Below are 24,056 nucleotides of genomic sequence, written 5' to 3'. Positions count from 1 at the left end.
TGACATACAAATAAGCATTCAAAATTTCTTCAGTAACACAGTCGAACACCTTTATAACAAGGTCCTTGGGACTTTACACATCACCTTGTTATAATAGGTACTTTGTATTATCAGTATTGGAAAACAAAGAAAAACAAAGACTTGGGACCTAAACTTTTGCTTGTTATAAGCAGGATGTTGTATTAACAGTGCTCTTCTTATCAGGGTTCGACTGTAATTACAGAAATGAACAATCTCTGAGGACATGAGTTTCCAAAATCTATGATTAATTTCAGTATTTATTTACATCTTCACCTGAATGTACATGTAGTTGTAATTTTGAGAAATACATGTATTTAACCAAAAAGAGAACAGTAACCTATCGTTCAAGCAAACTGCAACAAACTTAGCAAATAACTGTGAAATAAAATAATGAGAAAAATGAAACTATAATTAACAATGTAGCTACGTTTGTATTTGGAAGGAATATACAGCATTTTTGTACAGTTAGAACAAACCAACAACAAAAATATCTACTCTTTTTGTACACAAAATATTTATAAAGCAAAAACAAATTTAAAAGTTTGCGTATATGCTGCTCATATCTCTGGTTTTTTTTGCTAAAATTGAAAGTCCCTACCAACATTGAAACAACCACTTTGAACAATTGAAATAGGGCAAGAATTCTTGTTTTATATTTCAAATTTTCAACACACCTTTTCTTTTCAAACTGCCAAACTGGTTAATTTGCAAAAAAAAGTATTATGATTGTTAACATGTACTTGGTGTATATATATTTGCATAGTTAAATCTATTTCGATTTCATGTACAAAATGCTGATACATTGTACACACATTTCATTTTTGTAATAAAAATGATGGAGTTATTAATATTTATTAAATTGTACTTGTGTGTTAATGAATGCTGAAAGGTGCAGCTATTTATGTGACAATATTTAAGTAAAAACAATCTTGCTAAAATTTAACCAAGACTTACAAGAATATGAAGGGGTTATTCATAATTCACAATTTTTGCAATGTTTAAAGATGGTTGAGAATAAACTGGTGCATCATTCAAGAATATTTTGCCACCAACTGTTCATAATCAAAATTTACGATTAGAAAAAAAATAAATGCTGATTCTTGTAACTCCCCCTCTTGAAAATAAATAAATTAAAACCAAAAACGAAGTCAAATAACATTTTGATGAGTGAATTGTTAATGGAATAACACATGCATAAATTACCCAAAAACTACCCAGAAAGCAATTTAACAGTATGTTTTGTGCTTAGCTAAACCCTTTTATTGAGTCAACCGGAAATTATGTCCTAACCACTGTAGGGTGATTTCCCACCCTCCCTTCATACATAGCGATGAGGGTATGGAAGCGGTCCGGTTTACCCTCCTGATTGACAGGGGGTAAGACAGGGTCAGTGGCCGTCCTTGGCAAGGGGTAGAAAGCCTGGACGGATTTAGACTTCTGTTTCTGTTGAGTTACCCGAGTCCTGGCCTCCATAAGACGCTCATTTGCTTCTTGGAGCATCCTGGTGTCTAGAGCAGCTCGCTCAACGGCTACTTGAGCCTGTCGCATCATCTGTCTGTGTTCTAAGTATTTCTGGACGAGCTCAAGTTGGCGTTTGTTGTGATCCCGCTCTCCCTCAACTGTGTCTCTATTGCCCTGGAGTGCCATGTCGTCCTTTGCTTGGCGATCATGTCTCAGTAAAGCATTGGAGATGGATGTATGCTGCCCAGTAAAGTCCACAGCGAAAGATTTGTCTTGGCTGAAACTTTTAGACATCTCATGAGATTTTGAGCGACGTTCTTTTCTTTGAGCTTTCTCGACCTTCTCAAGGTTAGCCCTCCTTTCGAGAGACTCTGCAATACTGTTGGCATCCATGTCTTTCTTCTTCAGTGCTTGGAGGCGTTTCTCCTCGAGGAAGTTCCTGGCTCGCTGCTTAGAGGATTCTTTCATCTCCCGCAGAGACACCACTTTGTCGACCGTTGATACAAGCTTCTCGGCCTTAGCACGATCCCTGTAAGCCTGCTGGACGGCCCGCAAGCAAGACATTCCCATGGTGCCCTGGACTCTTGCAAACAATCTCTGGTCTGCGTTCACTGATTTGGACTTGATCGGTTTCTGCCTGGATTCATGCAATGCCCTGTCAATCACATCCTTGTGGGAATTGCGGATGTCTTCACCTGCCTCGCGTCTAGCGATTAACATCTCCTGCAGCAAATCCACGTCATGCATGACCGACTTCAAACCTGAGAGGCGAAATTTGACAGGAGGCTCCTCCTCATCAGAGTCGATGTCATCCTCCCGTTCTCTCTCCAGTTGGCTGTTTGGTAACGGCCCCAGCATCTGCTTAACTGTCTTAAACTCCTTCTTTTTCTCCTTAGGACGTCGGTCCTTCTGGAGTTTCTTTGAGCTCTTGACTGGCTCCAAACCTTGTTCCCTGGGCTTGCTTAGACCCAGGAAGGAACTGATACCCTCCTCGATGCTCGTTTCAAAGACGATGGCCTGTCTGGCTTCGTCAGACTGGAACATGGTGTCAGTTTGGAGTTTGGTCAGGTCAATGTGGAGGTTGGTTCGCTTCCGCATGGAGGACATGGGCTCGCTGATCCCAGGAGTTGCTGAAGACATTGCTGGCATGCTGAAGCCAGTGTCCTGTAAGGCAACCATTTAAAAATAGTTAAAATACAAAAAAATTATGCAGATTGACACAAAACGTTGTGTCAGTGCAGCTAGGTCGTAACTCCATTCTGCAACAAACACGTATCTCGCAAGAATATGCTCCGTGCAACAAGGTCGTATCTCGACATCCATTGACTTTGTGTGTACATCTGGGTTATTTTAAGTGAGATACAACCTTTTGACATTCCGAAACTCGCATTTCACGTATGGCCCATTTTAGGAGATACGACCTTGTTGCACAGACGCAACGAAAAGATCCTTCTGGTCAATATTCTGTGATACATGGTTGAAATACCAAAAATAACACAAAAGCCACCTTGTTGAGAAAATGTATTTCTAAATACTTTTACTTGAAGCCAGTTCAGATTTCAAGGAAATTGGTAGCAAAATTTCCAGAATTGTTTTTCACCTGAAATTCCTGTGAACAACAAACTGGCTTGAATAAAAAAGGTTATTACAAGGCTAACTCCTAAGCATCAAATTAATTAAGTTGGCTTAGGAAAAAAACAACCAACCTTATCTTCTGAATAGCCAGTCATTCTTATCTCCTCCAAGTTTGCTGCTTTCCTGTCGGCCGTTGCAGAGGACACAATGCTGGGAGTTTTAGAACCAGGTCTTCGGTTGGCCAAATAGGTATCGTAGTCAATCCGAGTGACAGTGGAAGCATCGGTGATGGATTGAGCAACAGGGGGTAGGGGTGAGTCTGCCTTGGTCAGCGTGGGTGCTGCTGCGGGCTGTGCCTGGGGTTTGGCTGGGGTGTGCGTAGGGGTGGCTGGCTTGGCAGGGGGTTTCCATTCTAGACCCTTGAAGTGACGCCAGAATCTTTGTATACAAACTGAAGCCCTACGCAGAATTAAAAAAAAAGAATCAGATTATTAAGTTGAAATATTTACGAAGACTAATTTTTGCATATTGATTTCTTTAAAGGGAAAATACAACATTTGCAAACATCAAAAAATAAAACCATCTTGAAATACCTTGCTGGACTGTTAGTGAATGACAGTGTAAAGCATCCTGTAAAATCATGGCACCTGGTATACTGTCATTTTCAAGAAAAGTGGTATTTTTGTATCAATTTCCAACGCTGATCGGCCGATCAGCGTTGGAAACAACTGGCTTTTTTTTCAAATACTGGCCCCAATTGACCTTCGCACTTGTTTGCAATCTATTACAAACCTATGAACGGGTACGAGCCAGCTAGACTGGTTCCCTGACCTTACAATTCCCCATGTATGTAAACTGCTCTGTTTCTTCTTATATGGAGTCAGGGAACCAGACTACAGGAAAATGATCGTTTTTCTTGGTTTTTATAGCATTTTCGAACTCAAAACCTCAAAAAAGTCAGTGTAACTATATTTGCTATATATTTCCAACCCCCCAATTCCATCCATTTCTGAAACTTACAGCAAAAGCAAATGATGTATATTCCCTTTAACACTGAACACAGTTTAGAGGACAAGAGGGCTTACCATATTTTGGTATCCAGGAGTAACTTCTGTCGTCTCCTGACCAGGAAGCCCTTAATGACTTTCTGGATGATGAGGACAGGAGAGTGATGGGCCTGGATGCTGGATACTTCCTCTAAGACTTGCTGGACTAGCGACATCTCATCCTCAAAGGTTGAGTCCTGAAAATAACCGAAGAATAGGAGGACACTTGAACGAGTGCACAGGCAACTTAGAAATGTCTTCAAAGACATTCTGTCAGATCTTGCTTGGTACTTCTACATTATTACAATAATTTAATGATAAGAGAACATCTCCATACTCAAAAAGTGCTAGCATCATCTTAAATGTTCCTTCCCTGAGTAGCTGTAGTTGAAAATGGTTGTTGTAATTGTTGAATTCAGTACAGAAGACCGTAGAGTTAGATTTAGATGTATACCTTTTTGGAGTGTGGTACTGGGTTGTAGTGGAAGGATGGGTTCATGGAAGCAAAGTGGCCACCAAAGGAAGCATCTTCGATGATTTCCTCATCTGAGATGACGTGGAAGTCTAATGCCTTTATGGACCAGATGCTGTAATAAGCCAAATAAACAAAATTGTAATTAACAGTATACACACTTTAAACAATTCATGATGCTTTAAATCACTGTTTATAATCTATATTCAATCAAGAGTTTTCATGCAATGTTTTAGAAATGTAGATTGGGTTAAGCTTTCCATCTTACTTATTACCAAGACTGAATTAAGTTATGATCTGCCAGCCTGAAAGGCAATATTAAGGAGACTTTTAACCTAGAAACAGGAAAAATCCGTGGATCACAACTGGTCGCTAATAAACTGTTGTGCCAGGAAAGTTTACAAAAAGCCAAATACTTCATCATGGTCATAATCACAGAAAAAAAATACTTTTAAGTAGAAGAGGAGTAAATTAAAAGTTACCCTTCTTCAGTTTTCACATTCTGAAGTTTAGACTGCTAAGTCTTCTACTATTAAGCATACCTATTAACAACATGGTGCCTGTATGTTTTCTTCAAACTGATGGGTGTGTCATACATCGTCAGAACCTGAATGCCCCCCGCCTGCCCCATGTGTTGCAAACTGTCCAGCTTCCCGATACAATTGTTGTGCAGATGAAGGATTTTCAGGTTGGGCAGACAGCGCCAGAACTCTGGCCCCGGTAAGGTTGAGATCTGATTGCTGTGAAGGTCCAACTTCACAAGCTCCGCACAGTTGGCCAGGGCAACGAAGCCGGTGATGTAGTTCCCGGGAAGGATGCAGATCTTCAACCTCGTCAGAAGCTGGATCTGTCCGAGATTCATGAGATGCACACTGCAGAGTTTCACAAGATGGATGTCCGACACTGACGGTGCCCTTTTTGCTGACTTTTCTTTCTTACTGGCTTTACCCCGCCCTCGCTCGAGCAAGTAATCCTTCGTTGGCGACTGAAGGTAACCCTTCTCCTCTGCATTTCGAAGGAACTCTGACTTTCTCTCCTTCTCCATGATGGCTTTCAATCGTTGGGGTTTCTCACGTTCCCTGAGCCATAGGGCTAGTTGGGGCTGGTGGTGAATGGTGAACATCTTCACTCCCTGGAAATGTCTGCTATAAGTATGGAGTCTACAATGTATCTCAATTTGTTTGAGCTTAAGTTCTCATCTTGACCTCTTGTGCAGAACCATTCAGATTGGGAACACTGATTACATTTCATACACACTTTTTCCCCCAGTTAGGCCTACGTCATTTCATTTGAATGCCCAGCCAATTCCTGAAAAGGGAAAAATGCTTGCAGTTAGAATCAAATTCAAAAAGTTTGTGGGCCTAACATAAACATTAACAATCATGACAATACAAACAACTTCACAAGAGAAGAAAGGATGTGGTTTTAATTTTTAAACATATTTCTGATACTTGAATGCATGTTTATTCGTCCCTAAACTCTTTTGCGGTAGGCCCTTTTTACACTCTTTAACTGCATGATGGCCGTACAGACCAGACGAGTGACTTTTTTTTTTAGTGACTTTTCTAATTAATACAAAAACACCCATTAATTTCACTCCCAAAATAACGTCTGTTAGTACAATATATTTTACAGCCGTGATTATCTATGATTACTTATCTCTCAATTGAGATATTATTTGTAAAATTTGAAAGTGGAATACGAGTCCTTACCCGCAAAATTGTTGACCGTTCGTCAGTTTGTGCACAATTACATTTTACTGCATGGAGAACAGCAGCCATTATCTGATTATTGATGACCGTAGCCGCGACAACGACCTTTAACGCGTTCAACCTCGTCCCTGCCCGCACAATCAGCATGCTCTCACTACTAGCTTCCGTGAGTAAAAGGTAGCCACTATGTTGTAAATATTCAAATATTCAAATGAAAAGGTCAAAGATTGAAACGTCAATGAACCGCATGCATGTGTGGTCTTGATCTTCAGATTTTGGGATCGACACTAGTGCAACTTGAAATCTGATAGTTTATTGCAATATTTTTCGAGTAAATTTCGAATCAGTGACATAATCTAGGATTATGGCAAATGCATGGCGGTCGTTACCCTGTAAAATATCGGAACTTCGGCTGGACATCACCTTAGATTGTGGCCAGAGTTTTAGGTACTCATCTTTCTTAAAACAGGCCTTGCAGTTGCACATCATCTTCATCATCTTCGTGATTATCATCATGATCATCATGAATTAGTTAACTCCATCATCTGAAATCATCATTGTTGGAGATTTTATGATTCAGATTCTCTCAAGACTAGTGTGTTATCGATTAATTTTACATTTTATTTAAGAATCATTTGGTTACTTTCTTCATCATTTGTTCATTATCAAAAAAACTAGTACAAGTTCATCATCACAATCATGCATGATCAAGGCTCACTGCACATTTTCCCAAATGTTTGTTTCATTGCAGATGGAGAGAGATTCAACCAGGCGTATGGAGGAGTGTCTTGGCCAATAAAGTGTGGACTTTAAGGCAAAATGCTCATGAGATTCTCTATCAAGTCCACGAGGACGCTCCATCCTTAGTGGATGCCTCTGTGAAGCAAGAAGATTGTCTTGAGGAGACAGAGCCTAAAAATAGTAAAAAGGACCAACAAGCAGCAAAACCCACTGTGACAGGAAGAAAGTCCAAATCAAAGCATGTCGTTATAAAGCAAGAGGATGCAGGAATCAATGATGTTAAGAAGGAGAAAGGAGATGAGACCAACAACAATGCAGTGTATTCTTCCATCTTAAAAGACTACTTCCAGCTCAATGTCCGTCTTGAGAAGCTTTATAAGACTTTTAAGGCTGCCGATGCCAACTTCACAAAAGTTTGCCCTGGCTTTCCTGGAGTGAGGGTTCTTCGTCAAGACCCGACGGAAAACCTCTTCTCCTTTATTTGCTCCTCCAACAATAACATCTCCCGCATCACTGGGATGGTAGAGACACTCTGCTCAACGTATGGAGAGAAGCTTGCTGTCTTAGATGGCACGCCTTGGTATGCGTTCCCATCTGCGACTGCCCTGGCTCATGAAGGGATCGAGCAAGAGCTGCGAGACAGGGGGTTCGGTTACCGGGCAAAGTTCATCAATCAGTCGGCTAAATTCATCAAGGAGCAGCCGGAGGGGTGGTTGGAGGGTCTAAGAGGGTTGGCATATGAGGAGTGTCATGCTGAACTGATGAAACTGCCTGGTGTGGGAGCAAAGGTATTACCATGCAAATTGGCAACCTTCCATCACGTCTGTGGACATACCACCTCTCACTGGTGACAAAATATCCATCCTAGCTCATCAGTAATGCGAATGTGGGACATTTAAGTCTCTCTTGATTTCCAATCTTTGCCACAAAAATAAACACTAAGCCCCTTGCTTTCTTTGCTAAATTTACAGCTAGAAAACTTCCTTTCTGCATCCTTTCTGTTTATTGTTGTGCAAGATAACAAAAGTTACAAATTGCATCTCCCCATCTCCCCGTCTTCACTTTGTCTTTTACTCACCTCTATATCTGTCTTTACTCCTCAGGTAGCCGACTGTGTCTGTCTCATGTCGATGGACAAGACGGACGCCATTCCAGTAGACACTCACGTCTGGCAGATAGCGTCGCGTGACTACATGCCCTCTCTCAACAAGACCAAGTCGCTAACAGACAAAGTCTACAAGGAGATTGGAGCCTTCTTCCGTGGCCTGTTTGGGGAATATGCTGGGTGGGCACACTCAGTAAGTTGTCAATGAGTGGATAAGGTGTTTTGGTTCTATCTTCACATTTCATCTCTGCGGTCCAAGGTTCACATTCTCTTGGGGTCATTGAATGAGTCCAAATTTACAGGTTTTCCTTTGTACCAAAATGATGGCATGGTTTTATGAAAAACTTATTGAAGGAGTGAAATTACATCAAAAAGAGCAGCCAATTTTGAAGATGAGGATTGAGGGAGGGTTTTTATTTTTTTTTCAACAATTTTCTGAAAAAAATCTGATTAAATTCATAACAGCAGTTATACAAATTGTGAATTCTGCCTTTTCTAATTGCAGGTTTTGTTCAGTGCTGATCTGAAGAAGTTCCAATCAAAATCTGAAGGAAAAAAATCCCCGGTAATTGGTCATTTTTTTCCTCTCGAGTATTTAGGACACAGTTATTGCAATGTATAATTTGTTTTCTGTATACCAACCTCATGGATTTCAAGTTGGCAAATTTAAATTTTGCTTTCAACAATTTTACAACTTTTGTTCATACAATTTTGTTTTTTAACACAGGAGAAGCGGAACAGCAGAAAGCAAGACTATGGAGATGCTAAAAAGGTCAAGAAAGAAGCAAACGGACGGAAAAAGATCAAGAAAAGATGAATTAGCACTAACGTTTTGCACATTATCCTTAATAAAAGGGCTTAAATTGGAATTTGTTAGTTTTTGAAACTTAAATTGGGGATTTTGAAGTTTTGTTCAAAACTTTCAAATTATAAAATGTTCAATTAAAAAAGACACGTGACCAAAGGGGAGGGAATTCAATTCAATGATGTAATTCATAAAAAATAATGGTCCATATCACTTCAAATTCAGGTGAAAGTGCCTTTTCAATAATTTTTATATTCACTTTCAATCAACAATGTAATACTGGTCGTATGTGTAAATTCATTTTTTTTTTATAAAAAGGCCATTTTACACATTTTAGTAACAATTTTACAAAGTTTGAAAACAAGTGGATCAATTTGGTCAATGCCGCGTTAAGACGATGGAAACCCTTTTTTCTGGATGTTTAAAAAAGGCATACATTTCTGACAAATGTAGATAATCTTTAAATGAATAGTTTGGATAAAATGTACCAATGGAATAAAACTGAACAGAAATGATTCTCTTTCAATATTTAAAATATTTATTGAACCATTTAGGAAATAGTATTTCCTGAAGGAACTTTGCTTTTGAAATCACTGTGCATATTTTAATGTATTTATTATATGTGTACAACTGAATATTGTTTGTGGCACCTATCTAACGTCACTTCAATTAATCAAGGCGTCAAAAATGAGCCGAGTTAATAATAGCCAGATTTCAATTCAATAAAATGATTAAAAATCAACACATTAATCAAGAAATTAAAAAGAGTAAACTTTGCCAGCATTTTGATCTTGCATTAATCACTGCTGATTTCATGCTAGAAAACCAGTGAATAATCAGGATTGTCCAGATTTCACTAAGCAGTAAGCAGATACTTTATACATTTCGCCACAGTTTTCACAATGAGACAATTTTTTAGTAAATGTCAAAATTGTTTTCTTTGTGAAAACTGTAAAGTTGTATACAGCAGCCAATTAGTAATACATCTGTTACACCCAACTATAGCATCATCCTAACAATAGTTGGAACAGTCCCAATTATACTTGGCATGGGCCAAACTATAGCCGAGGACATTGCTATAGTTTGGCATAGCATGGTGCAAGGCCAAGACGAACTGCCCTCTGTTATCAGACAAAAGCCGCGCTAAAACCCAACTTAACCAGACATGATCGACTAAGGAACACAATCAAGTCTAGCATTTCAGGACAATCCCATGATCAACAGGATTACATGAGCAATAAATGTCAATCAAACATGGTTTTGCCCTTCACCGACGTATAAACACTGTATACTCCTTGAATTACCTCCAAAGTGAAAGTTGGAAAAATCACTCGGTTAGGACTCGAACCCACGACCTCCTGCTTTCTAGTGCAGATGTCTTACCACTTGACCACTGAGCTAACGGGATCAGTTGGCTGATTTGAATCTGATGTACATAACAATAAATATCAACTTTAGCAATTCTAGAAGAATTGAACTAGAACAAGAAGTGCAAAGGTTGTAAAACTGAAGTTAATATCAGCATTTACATGTAGCATTATATAAAAAGAACAACATGCAACCATTGGTTTGTTGCTACATATTAATTATCCATTCAGTATCCTTAATCCTCTGACAAGTATGTGTGGGGTGTCCACATTGTGCAGCATATTCTCTCATCAAGGCCAGGAGGTGAGGAAGAAAATTTTGACCGATTGTGACCTCTTAAGCAACAGAAGGGTTATCCCTAACCACCCCAACCCTTTAAAAACCGCAAGTTTTGCTTGATTCTGTTGGAGTAAGTACTGCACTAAACTGATTGTGCTTAACATATGGGTCCAACAGTTTGGGTGTTGCAGTTACCATGGTGTTCGATAATGCAAGAGTGAGGAAGGTTTCTAGTAAATCACTCAAGGGGGTTAATGTTAATGGGGAATCCTTAAACGTAGTCCGAACTAAGAATAGTCCGAGTCTTTGAGGAGCAGTTTTCCCTTCTTCTGCAGTCGTTTGACCTTCTTGGTTTTGAGCGCATCCTTCCGTCCCTTCAGGTTCGTCTTACGTTTCTTCTGTCTCTCCGCCATCAGTTCCTTCGTCCTCTCCTTCCTTTCCTTCCACTTATTCTCACTGTGCTTCTTTTTCTCTTTCTTCTTCCGAATCGATTTCTTTAGGAGCTCTGGATCATCCCTGACCTTCTTTCCCTCGGCGCGATCCAGCGCCGCCCGCCATTTGTCCTGTTTGATCATCTCCTCTGCAGCATCCGGATTGCTCTTTTTCACCTCGGCAATCTTTTGTTTCTTAGCCTTGACCTTCTTAAGGAGACCCTCATAGTCCCGACCACTGAGTTTCTCCTCCCCGGCTTTCCTCTTCTTCTTTTTTTTCTTCCCCCCCTTTTTCATTCCTCTGCTCTCCTCCTCAAAGTCAAACTTGCTGAATGAGACTTTGCTTGGTCCTGGGACCTCATCTTCACCTTCTTGTGCGTCGACTGCATCCTCCTTATTACCGCCTCCGTTAACTGTCCTTTGTCGTTCCTTTTCTTTCCTCTTCTGCTCCTTGCTCGCCTTAATGGCTTCATAGGTTTCTTGTTTCCTCAGTTTTTTCTCATTTTCCTCTTTGACCTTCTTAGACATTTTCTTGGACATAAGGGCATTTCCTGCCAGTGACTTGGCGTGTCTCTGTTGGCGCATCTGCTCAATTTTGTCCTGAACTTTTCTCCTCAGATCGTCGATACTTGCACTACTCTGAATCCTCTCAACACTCACTGGCTGAGCAACCTTCCTTTGAGACCAGTCCTTATCATCTGTAAATTATAAACCAGACAATTACATTCTTATAGTTAGTATTTGATCAGATACAATTATTTTATATACCCCCCCAAACAAAACAAGAAATTCAGTTCTAACAATATCAGTAACCATGTTTGAACAAAAGGTTGATCATGGAATAAAATAACGAGAATTTTCTCACCCTGTTCTAAAAGTCAACCATGGACAAAAACTGAATATTGACCCTTGCTTAAAATCTTAGACCATGTCTATCCATAACAAGGCACGTCATGGCCAAGATCTCATCTGTAATTCCTTATTTCTCACCTGTATCTCAAAATGTTTCTATTGTTCTTATCTAAGACCCAAACCATTCGTACCCATGTGGCCAGTAAAATGGTTCTTCGGCAGTGAACTGATGGCGAAGCAAAATTTGTAGGCATTGGTCAGGGAGCCAGCTACTACATGTATTCAATGAATATAAGGAAAAAATGTTGCAACCTGACGCTTCTTCAGTGGTTGTGTACAATTGGAGAGTCAAGAATTTTTTTAAGTATTTCCTAACAAAATTGGAAATGTCTCTCAGTCCAAGATTCATGTCTTATCATCATTTTTGCAATGACTGACCCTCATTGAAATGATATATGAAGAAAAAAGTGGCGTCAGGTTGCAACATTTTTTTCCGAATATACACTCACCACTGTCTCCAAGACCTTGTAGTCCTCCCTCAAATCCATCCATCTCATCTCCACTACTCTCTTCATCTTTGTCCTCCTCTGCCTTGAGTTCTTCTGCTACCTCCTCCTCCTGCTTGATCTTCTCCTGTCTCCTCTTCTCTCTCTCCGCCTCTTTAACGGCCAGGGCATCCTGGAGGTCAGTGACCTTGAGTTGCTGATTCGCACCAGGGTCCATTCGCTGCTTCTTTCGGCTCTGTTTGGTAGATTTGTCCTTGAACTCTTGCCGTGGTGCCTCCTCTGCATCCAGACAAAATATATTTCTTTTTTGTTATAGATGTGCAATTTCTTTCTTTTTCACAAACACTCTTGAAAACTCTTGATAAAAAGCCCACTAAGACAGTAAACACAATTTACAAACCTTTTATGTTTTTATAGAATTTCTCCCCAGCTTTCTTGGTCTCTTTGTCCAGATAATATTTGGCAGGGATCAGGTTGACCATTTTCTTGAAGTAGTCGTTCTTCTCCCTCAAACTCCTCTGGAGGGCGCTGTCATCCCCCATCTTGTCGACACGGCTATTGGTCATCTGGTCCTCCGACCAAATGTGATAAACTTGACGGAAGAAAACTGACAACCAGAGGTTCCTTTGGAAATCACTTCTTGTCGTCAATGGGCAAATTCATTCATTCTACAAAGAAAAATAAAGAAATTCAAATTTTGAGTTTAGGCCGAGTAAAAAAAAAGAAAAAGTTTCTCGTCCGGGGTTTTTGAAAAAAGGGAGGAAGCGGGGCTTTTTATTTTTTATTTTTTTCAAGATGACCGCCTTTTCAAAATTTCCTGCAATCGTTGGTGTTCCACTGTTCAAAGACACTTTTACAGATGAAAGAAAAGTTGGACAAGAGAACTGAACATATTTACAGTGTCATTTAGAGTTGTATTGGTATTTGTATTTATTTTCTGATGAATTTGTACACTTTTTCGGTGTTTTTCTACTACATTTTTCAAAAATAAAAATAATAAAAAAAACCAGGCGGCCTCTAAAAAGGAAGCGGGCGGGGACGAGAAACTTGTGTTTTGTTTTTTACTTCGCCTTAAATCAGTTTTGATTTTTAGAGGGAAATTTTGGGGGAAAATGACGACGACAGCATGGCGACAACACGCGACCCGAAAATAAAGATGCCAAACTTTTTTTAAAATTTTTGTTCCATATACATTACATGTAATGAATAGGCCTAGTTTTATTTACTTTTATACTTTTTTAAATTGTAATAAAATCCTACGTTTTAATGACGAAGGCCGTCCTAGATTTCATTTTTTTTAAATTAAAGGGAAATAAAGTCCAAGAACCATTTGGTTGATAGTCAGGTTCCCAAGGGCCAAAGATCCTGACATTGAATGCTATTAGATAAGGGAACATGACGACCGAGTGCCGTAACAATAGCCATTGCGTTAGTTATTCTAGTGTCGGAAATACGCGCATTTCCATACCGTGTAAACAGCTGCAAACTTGTCGGAGCCTCCGGCCTCCTCCGGCGTTGGCAGATTTTAACGAGGTCAAACACCTCCCTAAAATCAAAACAGTGATTTTAACACCACATTCATACACATATTCAGATAATCTCGACAGTCCACAGAATTCAGACTTTTATCGCCTGCTCTCCATGCTCCAATCGCTTCAGTCGTGTTGCAACAACCACCAACACATCATACGCGCACGTGTTACGTTTAAGCAACTTGTGAGGGCGCCCTGTACAAATTACGGCAGGAAAATTCGGCGTGATGATGAAGGGGGTGGAGCCGGAGGAAGCAAATTGTCATTGTCATTATAATGTATCTGCTTCAAATAACTCAAAATTAATCGTTTTTTGGATGAACTTGAAAATTTAAAAAAGAAAATCTAAAACTGACAAAAACTAGGTTTGGTAAGCTAATGTAAATGAACATCCCCCTCCACCAGTGGCGTAGCCACCGGGGGGGGGGGGCGACCGCCCCCCCCATGAAACCTTGTCCCCCCCCCCCCCAGTCGCCCCCCCCCCCCCCCCCCCACTGAGTTCTAAAAAAATTATCATTGATCTAAATCTAAATAGTCGCGAATAATCCACATGATGACCACTGAGAAACGACCCTTCGACCGGCGACCGCGGACCAGTAAGCTGACAACCGGCGTGACATAGCGCATAATGATAATCTAAAATGCGTATTAACACCCACTGCACTGCTCGCTCACACCACGGAACACGTATTATAGACAGGTGGTCCGTGGGTCACACAGTTTCAGTCAACGATATCACGCGAATCGGCCACGCACAAACTTTTTCCTCCATTCATATAAGCTAAATAATAATAATAGACCAATTAAAATTCCTTAAAATCAGTGGCGTAGCCACGGGGGGGGGGGGGGGGGGGGGGGGGGGGGGTGGGGGGGGGGGGGGGGGGGGGGGGGGGGGGGGGGGGGGGGGGGGGGGGCGTGGAGGGCGACAGCCCCCCCCCCCATGAAACCTTGTCACCCCCCAATCCCCCCCCCCCCCCACTGAGATTTTGAGTTTTTACAAAACATTATCATTGATCTACATGACACCATGGGCGACAATCCTGGGGGGACAGGGGGACTGGTCCCCCCCCCCCACTTGTTGAAGGGTGGGGGACACAATATCAAATGCCCCCCCCCCCGATTTTTGAACTCGTGTCTCATTTACAGGGCCCTATTAAATACTACAATGTATCTTTTGCTTAGAAAATATTGGTTAAAGTGGTCAGAAATTGCCTCAGATAGCACCACAGAGCATTTAGAATCCAAAATTTGTCGGGGCCCTTAAGCGGGCCCCGAACCCCACGCCTATAGCTCAGAATTCTGGTAGCTGATTCAGTGACTCCAACCTCGAAAACGATGTTCAAATAATTATCTTTTGCTAAGAAAATATTAGTTAAAGCATGGAGGAAAGTGGTAAGAAATTGCTTCAGATCACACCACAGAACATCTAGAATCCAATTTTTTTCGGGGCCCTAAAATCGGGCCCCGAACCCCCACGCCGTAAGGGCTTCGCGCTTCGCGCTTCGCGCTTCGCGTTCGCATCAGTTCTGATCAAGGTATGTCCCCCTCCCCACTTTTGAGAAGCGATTGACGCCCCTACATGACGCCCCCTCCCCCCATGAAATGTTCCAGCCCCCCCCCCAGCGCCCCCACTGAAAAATTCCTGACTACGCCACTGAACCTATCACATCCCTGCCCAGTTTATGAACAGTAGGTTGTTCGATAATTTAGAAGACGCCAATTGGGAAAAGTGTACTTGCTAATTGGATATGGGCGTTTCTGTTCTAGTTTCAATACCGTATCTCGCCTCCAATGCAACAGAACCGACCGTCCAAATACAGGTTGATCGGGTAAAGCGGTGTGTGCTCTATTCGCTCTTTGTATAGCGATGTTGGAACAAAAGCGGAGAAGTTGAAACCAGCGACTTCGCGTTCACGAAAAAATTACGTAACGGCGGGAGAAGTGCGTTGCACCCAAAAGTAAAAGAAAGTATTAAGTAACTTTCCCACGGCGAACCATTGTGCATGCATTTGTGGTTTGATCCTTCGGGAACAACGCTTGAGTCGCTCGCGCGATACCGAAACCTCTCCGTGCAGTCTTACAACAAACGACGACGCGCCATACGGTGAACCGGCCCGCCGCCGCTGCGGCTTTCGAAATTTCTTCGGACAGACACTTTGAAGACCTTTTCGTATTCCGTAGGCAACCCCCGCGGGTGTGTACGGTATATGGGGGAAGCGACATTAAAGATGACACCCCGTGATGTTTACATACCTTTTTTCATCAAGGCTAACTAGTTTTCGATGTGCATCTATTTTTTAAAGAGAAAATTTACTTTTATTCCAATTTTGGGCGTCTGCAACCTTCTGAATAAGGAGTTTTCATTTTGTACACAAATGAACCCACCCTGCGTGAGCTGAATTAATACCTGGCAGCCAATAATCAAAGAAATAATTCAGTTTCTAAACGTCGTTAGATTATCAGAAAATAGCAATTGGACAGTCAATGTTCGAGGTGAAACGCAGCGAGGGGACGCGTCTTTAACATTTGAACCTGTGATATTTTCGGCTTCTACTCGCTCCCCTCCCCAACAACAAAACATTTTATTGTGAAATCGCAAATTTTCTAGCATTATAAAAGTTCTTCACTTTTGCATATTTAAGACATGATACAGGTTGGTACCCAACAACCTATCATGTTCGAGAATGGATTGGAAACCAGTTCAGTTGCTCGACAGGTCTGTTTGTTATGTGCGCAGATGCAACCTGAATTAAAACGCTACTTATTTGGACGTCCCCCCATTAAAATAATAATATTGATAAACATGCTTGGGGGGGGGGGGGGTTGAGCAGTATTCCAAAGAAAAACAGCGATAATGAAAGAACGAGAAGGTGGGCCTAATTGGGTACATTTTAAAGAAAAAAAGGAGAAAAACATTGTCCAAACACGTCCATGAAAGATGTGTCGTAATGACGCTTTTTTAGCTGCTCCCATCAAACTTGGCACGTGTTTTAAGACACTCTAAAACAATAGCATTGATAGGGAGCGTAAATAACACATTCTAATTACTCTGATTTTGTGCTGTAGTATTAATTTCGTCAGATTTATATCCTACTTCCGATTCAACTTTGGCTCTCATAGCAAAGCGCACATATAAACAAAGCATGACGTCATTACGTCTTGGGCCTTTTGGGCGACATGCAGACACTACTGGGGTTTAATACCGTATCTTTCTTTCCATGCTACAGGCCTACACCGCCCAAGCACAGGTTAATACCAGCCGCTATATGCCCCGGCCCCATTCGCTCTTGCATCGCGATATTGGAACAAAAGCGGAGAAGTCGAACAGGCGAAGGCTTCCCATTCACATTGCAACAACGTATACCTTTTGAACAAAAAAAGTTACGTAACGGACGAAAAACATTGTCCAAACACGTCCATGAAAGATGCGTCGTAAATGGCGTTTTTTTTAGCTGCTCCCATCAAACTTGACGCGTGTTTTATGACACCCTAAAATAATAGCATTGACAGGGAGCAAAAATAACACATTCTTATTGCTTTAATTTTGTGCTGTAGTATTAATTTCGTCAGATTTATATCCTACTTCCGATTCAACTTTGGCTCTCATAGCAAAGCGCACATGTAAACAAATCGTGACGTCATTATGTCTTAGGTCTTTTGGGCGACATGCAGACACTACTGGGTCTCAATACCGTATCAGGCCTACACCGCCGAAGCACAGGTTAATAAAAGCCAGTGTATGCCCCACTCGCTCTTTATCTTGTATCACGATATTGGAACAAAAGCGGAGAAGTTGAACAGGCGAAGGCTTCGCATTCAAATAACAAAAAAAGTTATGTAACGCACAAACGAACATTGCGCTGCACCCGTCGTGAAACAAAGACCGTATCTTGAAAGCAACTCTTCCACGTTGGTGAAACCAATGATTTGATCCTCCGCAAAGAAACTGGTGAACAATCGTATTCGGAAACAAAGCTCAAGAGTCGCTCACACGAGACCGAAACCTCGCCCCGCAGTCTTAAAGCAAACTATACTAGGAATAGACGACACATCGTGACCAACATAACATGCTCCATACTTGATCATATACTGGTCAGCTACCGTCCCTCGAATATGTAATAATACGGGCACTTGTTCGGTGAGCCGGGCCCGCCGCTTTCAAAATGTCTTCAGCAAGATACTTTTGCGATTCGTGATAACAAAAACGAGAGTGAAAATCGATCCTGTCTTACAAATGTTAGCTTAAAATTCTACAACAAAATAAATGAAAAGCAGACACAAGGTCAAAGTGAAAGGAAAGAGGAAAGGACATCGAGCAGTCAGTGGATACTGCAACATGGACTTACCTGTTCAAACGTTTCGTTACAGAAGTCAGTTCAGTTCGGTTCATTTATTTCCAGTGTTCACGAATCAGTGTGTTAAATACATGTACATAATGTATACGTGTACGTGTACACGTCCAACAGGAGTGAAAACATATAGAGGAATCCATAAGAAAACACATGTTGTATATATAGGCATGGGCCCTATAACACCATCGGCCTAATGTTAGACACCAAGTAATAATCAAGCAAAATGCTTGTGTTCAGAGAAAACAATTTACATGCAAAGATAAACAAGGGTACGTATCAATAATTTTATAAGCCAACAAAAGAATGTAAGGAATAAATAACTATAGTTTCATATATCAAAGTTAACATTCAGCAAAATAAATTTTGTAATCGGCGAATGTACCGTATACGAATACAAAAAAAATGCCTTACAGCAAAAGTGCCTTAATGAAACAGGTTCGTTTACAAGTCATTTAATCGTTTGTGTATTACGGAAGTTTAGAAGTTTATAGATGGTTTTCTTACATAAATGTATGAATGCAAAGCGCAGATTGGGCTAACAATCCTCCAAGTGTTTATAACTATAATATTAAGACTCATTAGTTACTGTATGCACAATAGCCTAGTAGGGAACTTGTCCACAGACCGCGGGGTCCGGGGTTCGAAACGGACCTTGGTGCGATTTTTTGTACACCACACACACTGATATGTGAACACCGGAAATAAATGAACTGAGTTGAACTGGCTTCTATAACGAAACGTTTGAACCGGTAAGTCCATGTTGCAGTATCCACTGACTGCTCGATGTCCTTTCCTCTTTCCTTTGACTTTGACCGTGTGTGTCCTTTTTATTTATTTTGTTGTAGAATTTTAAGCTAACATTTGTAAGACAGGATCGATTTTCACTTTCATTTTTTTTTATCACGAATCGCAAAAGTATCTTGCTGAAGACATTTTGAAAGCGGCGGGCCCGGCTCACCGAACGAGTGCCCGTATTATTACATATTCGAGGGACGGTAGCTGACCAGTATATGATCAAGTATGGAGCATGTTATGTTGGTCACGATGTGTCGTCTATTCCTAGTATAGTTTGCTTTAAGACTGCGGGGCGAGGTTTCGGTCTCGTGTGAGCGACTCTTGAGCTTTGTTTCCGAATACGACTGTTCACCAGTTTCTTTGCGGAGGATCAAATCATTGGTTTCACCAACGTGGAAGAGTTGCTTTCAAGATACGGTCTTTGTTTCACGATTGGTGTAGCGCACTGTTCGTAGAGTCCTCCGTTACGTAACTTTTTTGTTCAAAAGGCAGACGTTATTGCAATGTGAATGGGAAGCCTTCGCCTGTTCAACTTCTCCGCTTTTGTTCCAATATCACGATACAAGAGTGAATGGGGCATATGTCGGCTTTTATTAACCTGTGCTGGGGCGGTGTAGGCCTAGCTGTTGCATGGAAAGAAAGATTCGGCATTGAAACCCAGTAGTGTCTGCATGTCGTCCAAAAGACCTACGACATAATGACGTCACGCTTTGTTTACATGTACATGTGCGCTTTGCTATGAGAGCCAAAGTTGAATCGGACGTAGGATATAAATCTGATAAAATTAATACCACAGCACAAAATCAGAGTAATTAGAATGTGTTATTTACGCTCCCTATCGATGCTATTGGTTTAGGGTGTCTTAAATATTTTTTAATTTTAATGTTGGGGAGGGGGTTCCAAATAAGTAGCGTTTTATTTCAGGTTGCGTTTGCGCACATAACAAACCGACCTGTCGAGCAACTAAACTGGTTTCCAATCCATTCTCGAACATGTTAGGGTGTTGGGTACCAACATAATTATCATGTCTTAAATGTGCAAAAGTGAAGAACTTTTATAATGCTAGAAAATTAGCGATTTCACAATAATTTTTGTTCGTTGGGGAGGGGGGAGAGTAACATAGCCGAAAGTATCACAGGTTCAATTGTGATGCGTCCCCTCGCTGCGTTTCACCTCGAAAATTGACGTTTAGAAACTGACTTATTTCTTCGAATTATTGGCTGTCAGATATTAATTCAGCTCACGCAGGGTGGGTTCATTTGTGTGCAAAATGAAAACTTCTTTTTCAGAGGGCTGCAGACGCCCAAAATTGGAATAACAGAAAAATTTCTCTTTAAAACAAAAGATGCACATCGAAAATTAGTTAGCCAAGAAGAAAAAGTTATGTAAACAACACGGGGTGTCATCTTTAATGTCGCTTCCCCAACAAACCGTGCACACCCGCGGGGGTTGCCTGGCGGAATACGAAACGGTCTTCAAAGTGTCTCGTCCTAAGAAATTTCGAAAGCCGCACCGGCGTGCGGCGGGCCGGTTCACCGTACGGCGCGTCGTCCCCAATCCCTGGTTTGTTCCCAATCCCAAGACTGCACGGAGAGGTTTCGGTTTCGCGCGAGCGACTCGAAGCGTTGTTTCCGAAGGATCAAACCACAAATGCATGCACAATGGTTCGCCGTGGAAAAGTTTCTTTTACTTTTGGGTGCAACGCACTTCTCCTGCCGTTACGTAATTTTTTTGCGAACGCAAAGTCGCCAGTTCAACTTCTCTGCTTTTGTTCCAACATCGCGATACAAAGAGCGAATAGGGCACACACTGCTTTACCCGATCAACCTGTATTGGGATGATATTCGGGTCTGTTGTATTGGAAGCGAGATACAGTATTGAAACTAGAACAGAAACGCCCCAGCAAGTACACTTTTCCAAGCCCCTTCTAAATTATCCAACAACCTACCGTTCATAAACTGGGCAGGGATGTGATAGGTTCATATCTTCCGCAAGAGCTTATGAATTATTTTTTATACCAAAATATGATGACCTTTTTATTTCCTGAAACAAAATTTTGTAAAAACGCGAATCAATAACTTCGATCGCATAATTATAGCGAGTTCGAAACTGAAGATTTATAAAGTGGAATACATGCATTACGAACTTGCTGGAATTGTACTCAATGAGAAAAAAAATCGGTTAAAAGGAATTGGCTCTGTCAAGATGCCACAGGTGAATAGGGACATACATACACAATAGCGGAGGGGGGGGGCGCTACGGGGGCAATGCCCCCCCCCCAAAAAAATCACCAAACCCATATGCTTTGAAAATGACGTCGCAAAAAGGCAGCCACCTGCGTATAGCATTAAAAAAAAACTTGCGCCACCGTGCACCGATGCCATGGAGAGTCCTAGTGACCCCTTGCCTTTCATATCAAATTTGGGGAGGAACATTTTTCGCCGGGAACCAAAATAAAATAAAAATTTGGCACACCCTAAAAAAACACCGTCCTGGATTTTGCCTAATACACCCGTGAGTGCGAGACCAGTACCGGACTGAACGGTCGCGCGACATGCAACGAATTGTTGATTGCAAGAAGTGAAACAAAAGAAGAATAGTTTGAGAGAGGGGTAGTTCCTCCATCGAGAGTGAAGTTGAATAGGCAATTCGGCGTAACAATGAACGCGCTAAAAAATTACGTAACGGGGTGCGTTGTCAATAGTGTAACGCCCGATATTGGAAGAGAAAGCCAGGCGTATTTGAATCCCTTTGTATTGTAGTGATTGGAAAGAATTCGAGAACATTGTTCAAATTTGGGGCAGAACATTTTTGGAACCACTTTTCGGGGGAAAAAGGTTTGACCCACCCTTAAAAGCCACTGTGTCCTGGATTTGGCCTACGTGGGCGCGAGACCAGTACCGGACTGAACGGTCGCGCAACATGCAACAAGTTGTTGACTGCAAGAAGTGAAACAAAAGAAGAATAGTTTGAGAGAGGGGTAGTTCCTCCATCGAGAGTGAAGTTGAATAGGCAATTCAGCGTCACAGTGAACGCGCTAAAAACTTACGTAACAGGGTGTGCTGTTGGAAAGAATTCGAGTGCATTGTTCACTGACGGTTATTTGTGACGATTCTCTCAGTCAATTGAGGGCACTATTTCAGTTTAACGGTCAAACCTACGCAGGTTTGGTTTGGGGGATAAACGTTCGAAAAGTAGTACGAAAAATAAGCTGTTTCGGCGACGCAGTTCGCCGAAACAGCTCCTGTTAATTACATGCGTTCTGCGTTCATTAGGATTAAAGATATATGACAGGGTTGTGCTGTTGTGATTCGGAAGAATTGTATTTGATTCCATAATATTTGTACAGTGATTATTTCGAGTGGATTGAGGGCGCTATTCAAGTTCAACGGTTAAGCTTACGCACAGTTTGTTTTTGGAGTTAAATGTCATAATTTGCTGTTAGTAAAGGACGTCAGTCGCTTATGATAATTATGTCTACGTCAAATTGTTACTTTATTACGGGGTAAATTTGTCAATTAAGTCCCCCATGTTAGGCAACCCTTCGCCTAATTCGCCTATAGGTCTATAGTGTTTGAATTTTTGGCTTTTGCGCAAAGTTGTAGAAAAGCCTTTATTTTTTTCAAGATTTCTTCCGGCCTTCAGTTTGGGCCTTCATCTTGCTGGAGCGCAGCAGAAGATGCAAAAAGGCAACAGCAAGACTCCAAGTGGAGTGAATTGGATGCAGTTGAGTCCCGGTCCTGACAAGCAGCCTTGCTATTAAACCCTGTCCTTGGGCAAGACACTTTGATATCAATATTTGCTTCCCACCAACTCAGTAGTAAATAGGGACCCGTGCAGGCAGAGATGATAATTGTATTTATCTGTTTACACTGAAATGTTGGTATACTGCTGTTAAATAATAAGTTCAGGGTTCGACTTTAGCGGGGGCCCGCAAGCCTAAGTAGCCCGGCTGGCGAGTGAACAATTATTTGGCTACGGCAAAGATGAAAGGACCGGAGAAATGAAACATTCAATTCAGAAAGCAAACCTGTATCAATTTGTGTCTAATTTTATTATTTGTTAAGGGTCAAAAAATGGATCTGTTTATTAAAAACATTGACAAGATTGCCTCAGGAAACATGTTTGACATGTATGTACATTCTTGTTTATAAAGACACTAAAAAAACATGCGGGCTTGTTAAAATTAAGAGTCTGTGTCAGTAGCCCGGCTGGAAAAATGTTAAGGGCAAATTTATTTTTGAGGAAAACCTTTCCGTTTTTACTGTAGCTTATAAAGTCTCGACAATGAATAAAAATAATGGGATAAAGAAAAACAAAAAGTTATGTGGTGTTGACCAAGCATTCAGGGGTCGCGATTGGTTACCGACTCCCATATAGGGCTCTTCCTGGGTCTCGGATTCCCCGGCCCACCACACCTCCTTCCCTATCCATCCATGTAACCCCGGAGGGCCAAGCACCGTTAAGGGAGGAAACGAGGCGACACCCTATGCCTTGCTGCCGAGACAGCAAAAGAGCCCCGTACCTATGAGTAGATGCATAACCTGGACTTCGCAGACAGTCCCAGCCGGCTACTTAACTGATTGAGCTAAGGTCGGTTGGTATTAGACGACGGGAAATTAAGACTCTTAAAGAAAATGACTGAGCGTGTGTATTGAAAACCAAAAGTGAACCAGGTCGGTTTCGAACCCCGGACCTCGCGGTTTGTGGACAATGACACTAACCACTAGGCTGTTGTGTATATAGTTATCGAACCACTGAGTCTTAATATATAGTTGGAAACACTTAGAGGCTTGTTAGCTCAAAATGCGCTTTGCCTTCATACGTGCATGTAAAAAACCCTCTAAACTTCCAAACTCCCGTCATAAACAAACGATTTAAATGAATTGTAAACGAATCTGTTTCATGAGCACGCACTTTCACTGAAATTATGTATTCGTATACGGTACATTCGCCGCATTTTTTCCGCAATGTATTGGTCTATTTCCAATACTTATACTTTT

The 24,056-nt window shown here is 41.3% G+C and overlaps 3 protein-coding genes across 4 annotated transcripts; 1 reads left to right on the top strand and 2 right to left on the bottom strand.

Annotated features, from left to right (window-relative positions):
* Nucleotides 1-1,016: 1,016 nt before the first annotated feature.
* On the bottom strand, nt 1,017-6,389 carry LOC119734216. The gene is made up of 6 exons (XM_038207580.1): nt 6,288-6,389; nt 5,118-5,883; nt 4,558-4,690; nt 4,143-4,300; nt 3,189-3,516; nt 1,017-2,646 (listed from the first exon to the last, which is right to left on the bottom strand). The coding sequence occupies exons 2-6, from the start codon at nt 5,696-5,698 to the stop codon at nt 1,300-1,302; spliced, it is 2,547 nt and encodes an 848-aa protein (XP_038063508.1). The 5' UTR covers nt 5,699-5,883; nt 6,288-6,389; the 3' UTR covers nt 1,017-1,299.
* Nucleotides 6,390-6,517: 128 nt separating this feature from the next.
* LOC119734218 (N-glycosylase/DNA lyase-like) lies at nt 6,518-9,698 on the top strand. Its single transcript, XM_038207584.1, has 5 exons — nt 6,518-6,734; nt 7,039-7,816; nt 8,132-8,326; nt 8,639-8,698; nt 8,861-9,698. Exons 1-5 carry the CDS (start codon nt 6,652-6,654, stop codon nt 8,948-8,950), a joined length of 1,206 nt encoding a protein of 401 aa, XP_038063512.1. The 5' UTR covers nt 6,518-6,651; the 3' UTR covers nt 8,951-9,698.
* An 825-nt stretch (nt 9,699-10,523) lies between these two features.
* On the bottom strand, nt 10,524-18,374 carry LOC119734217 (ribosomal RNA-processing protein 14-C-like). 2 transcript variants are annotated; one of them, XM_038207583.1, is made up of 4 exons: nt 18,253-18,374; nt 12,775-13,042; nt 12,378-12,653; nt 10,524-11,714 (listed from the first exon to the last, which is right to left on the bottom strand). In XM_038207583.1, exons 2-4 carry the CDS (start codon nt 12,938-12,940, stop codon nt 10,873-10,875), a joined length of 1,284 nt encoding a protein of 427 aa, XP_038063511.1. In that variant the 5' UTR covers nt 12,941-13,042; nt 18,253-18,374; the 3' UTR covers nt 10,524-10,872. The 2 variants fall into 2 exon arrangements, with proteins under 2 accessions (XP_038063511.1, XP_038063510.1); XM_038207582.1 differs by lacking the exon at nt 18,253-18,374 and adding an exon at nt 13,843-14,092.
* Between the last annotated feature and the right edge of the window lie 5,682 nt (nt 18,375-24,056).

This window comes from Patiria miniata, unplaced genomic scaffold (genome assembly GCF_015706575.1).
Source record: "Patiria miniata isolate m_02_andy unplaced genomic scaffold, ASM1570657v1 HiC_scaffold_27, whole genome shotgun sequence".
In the NCBI taxonomy this organism is placed as follows: domain Eukaryota; kingdom Metazoa; phylum Echinodermata; class Asteroidea; order Valvatida; family Asterinidae; genus Patiria; species Patiria miniata.
Note: the sequence above shows the minus strand (reverse complement) of the source record. Positions and strands in the feature narration are given on the sequence as shown.

What these genes read in the sequence shown, in the direction of transcription:
- LOC119734218 (XM_038207584.1), top strand. Translation starts at nt 6,652, where the DNA reads ATGGCAAATGCATGGCGGTCGTTACCCTGTAAAATATCGGAACTTCGG. An exon ending in GATTGTGGCCAGAGTTTTAG is followed by an intron (nt 6,735 to 7,038) that starts GTACTCATCTTT and finishes GTTTCATTGCAG; the next exon opens with ATGGAGAGAGATTCAACCAG. An exon ending in ATGCTGGGTGGGCACACTCA is followed by an intron (nt 8,327 to 8,638) that starts GTAAGTTGTCAA and finishes TTCTAATTGCAG; the next exon opens with GTTTTGTTCAGTGCTGATCT.
- LOC119734217 (XM_038207583.1), bottom strand. Translation starts at nt 12,940, where the DNA reads ATGACCAATAGCCGTGTCGACAAGATGGGGGATGACAGCGCCCTCCAG. An exon ending in ATTCTATAAAAACATAAAAG is followed by an intron (nt 12,654 to 12,774) that starts GTTTGTAAATTG and finishes GTCTGGATGCAG; the next exon opens with AGGAGGCACCACGGCAAGAG. An exon ending in ACAAGGTCTTGGAGACAGTG is followed by an intron (nt 11,715 to 12,377) that starts GTGAGTGTATAT and finishes TATAATTTACAG; the next exon opens with ATGATAAGGACTGGTCTCAA.
- LOC119734216 (XM_038207580.1), bottom strand. Translation starts at nt 5,698, where the DNA reads ATGTTCACCATTCACCACCAGCCCCAACTAGCCCTATGGCTCAGGGAA. An exon ending in CAGTACCACACTCCAAAAAG is followed by an intron (nt 4,301 to 4,557) that starts GTATACATCTAA and finishes GGTTATTTTCAG; the next exon opens with GACTCAACCTTTGAGGATGA. An exon ending in CTCCTGGATACCAAAATATG is followed by an intron (nt 3,517 to 4,142) that starts GTAAGCCCTCTT and finishes AATTCTGCGTAG; the next exon opens with GGCTTCAGTTTGTATACAAA.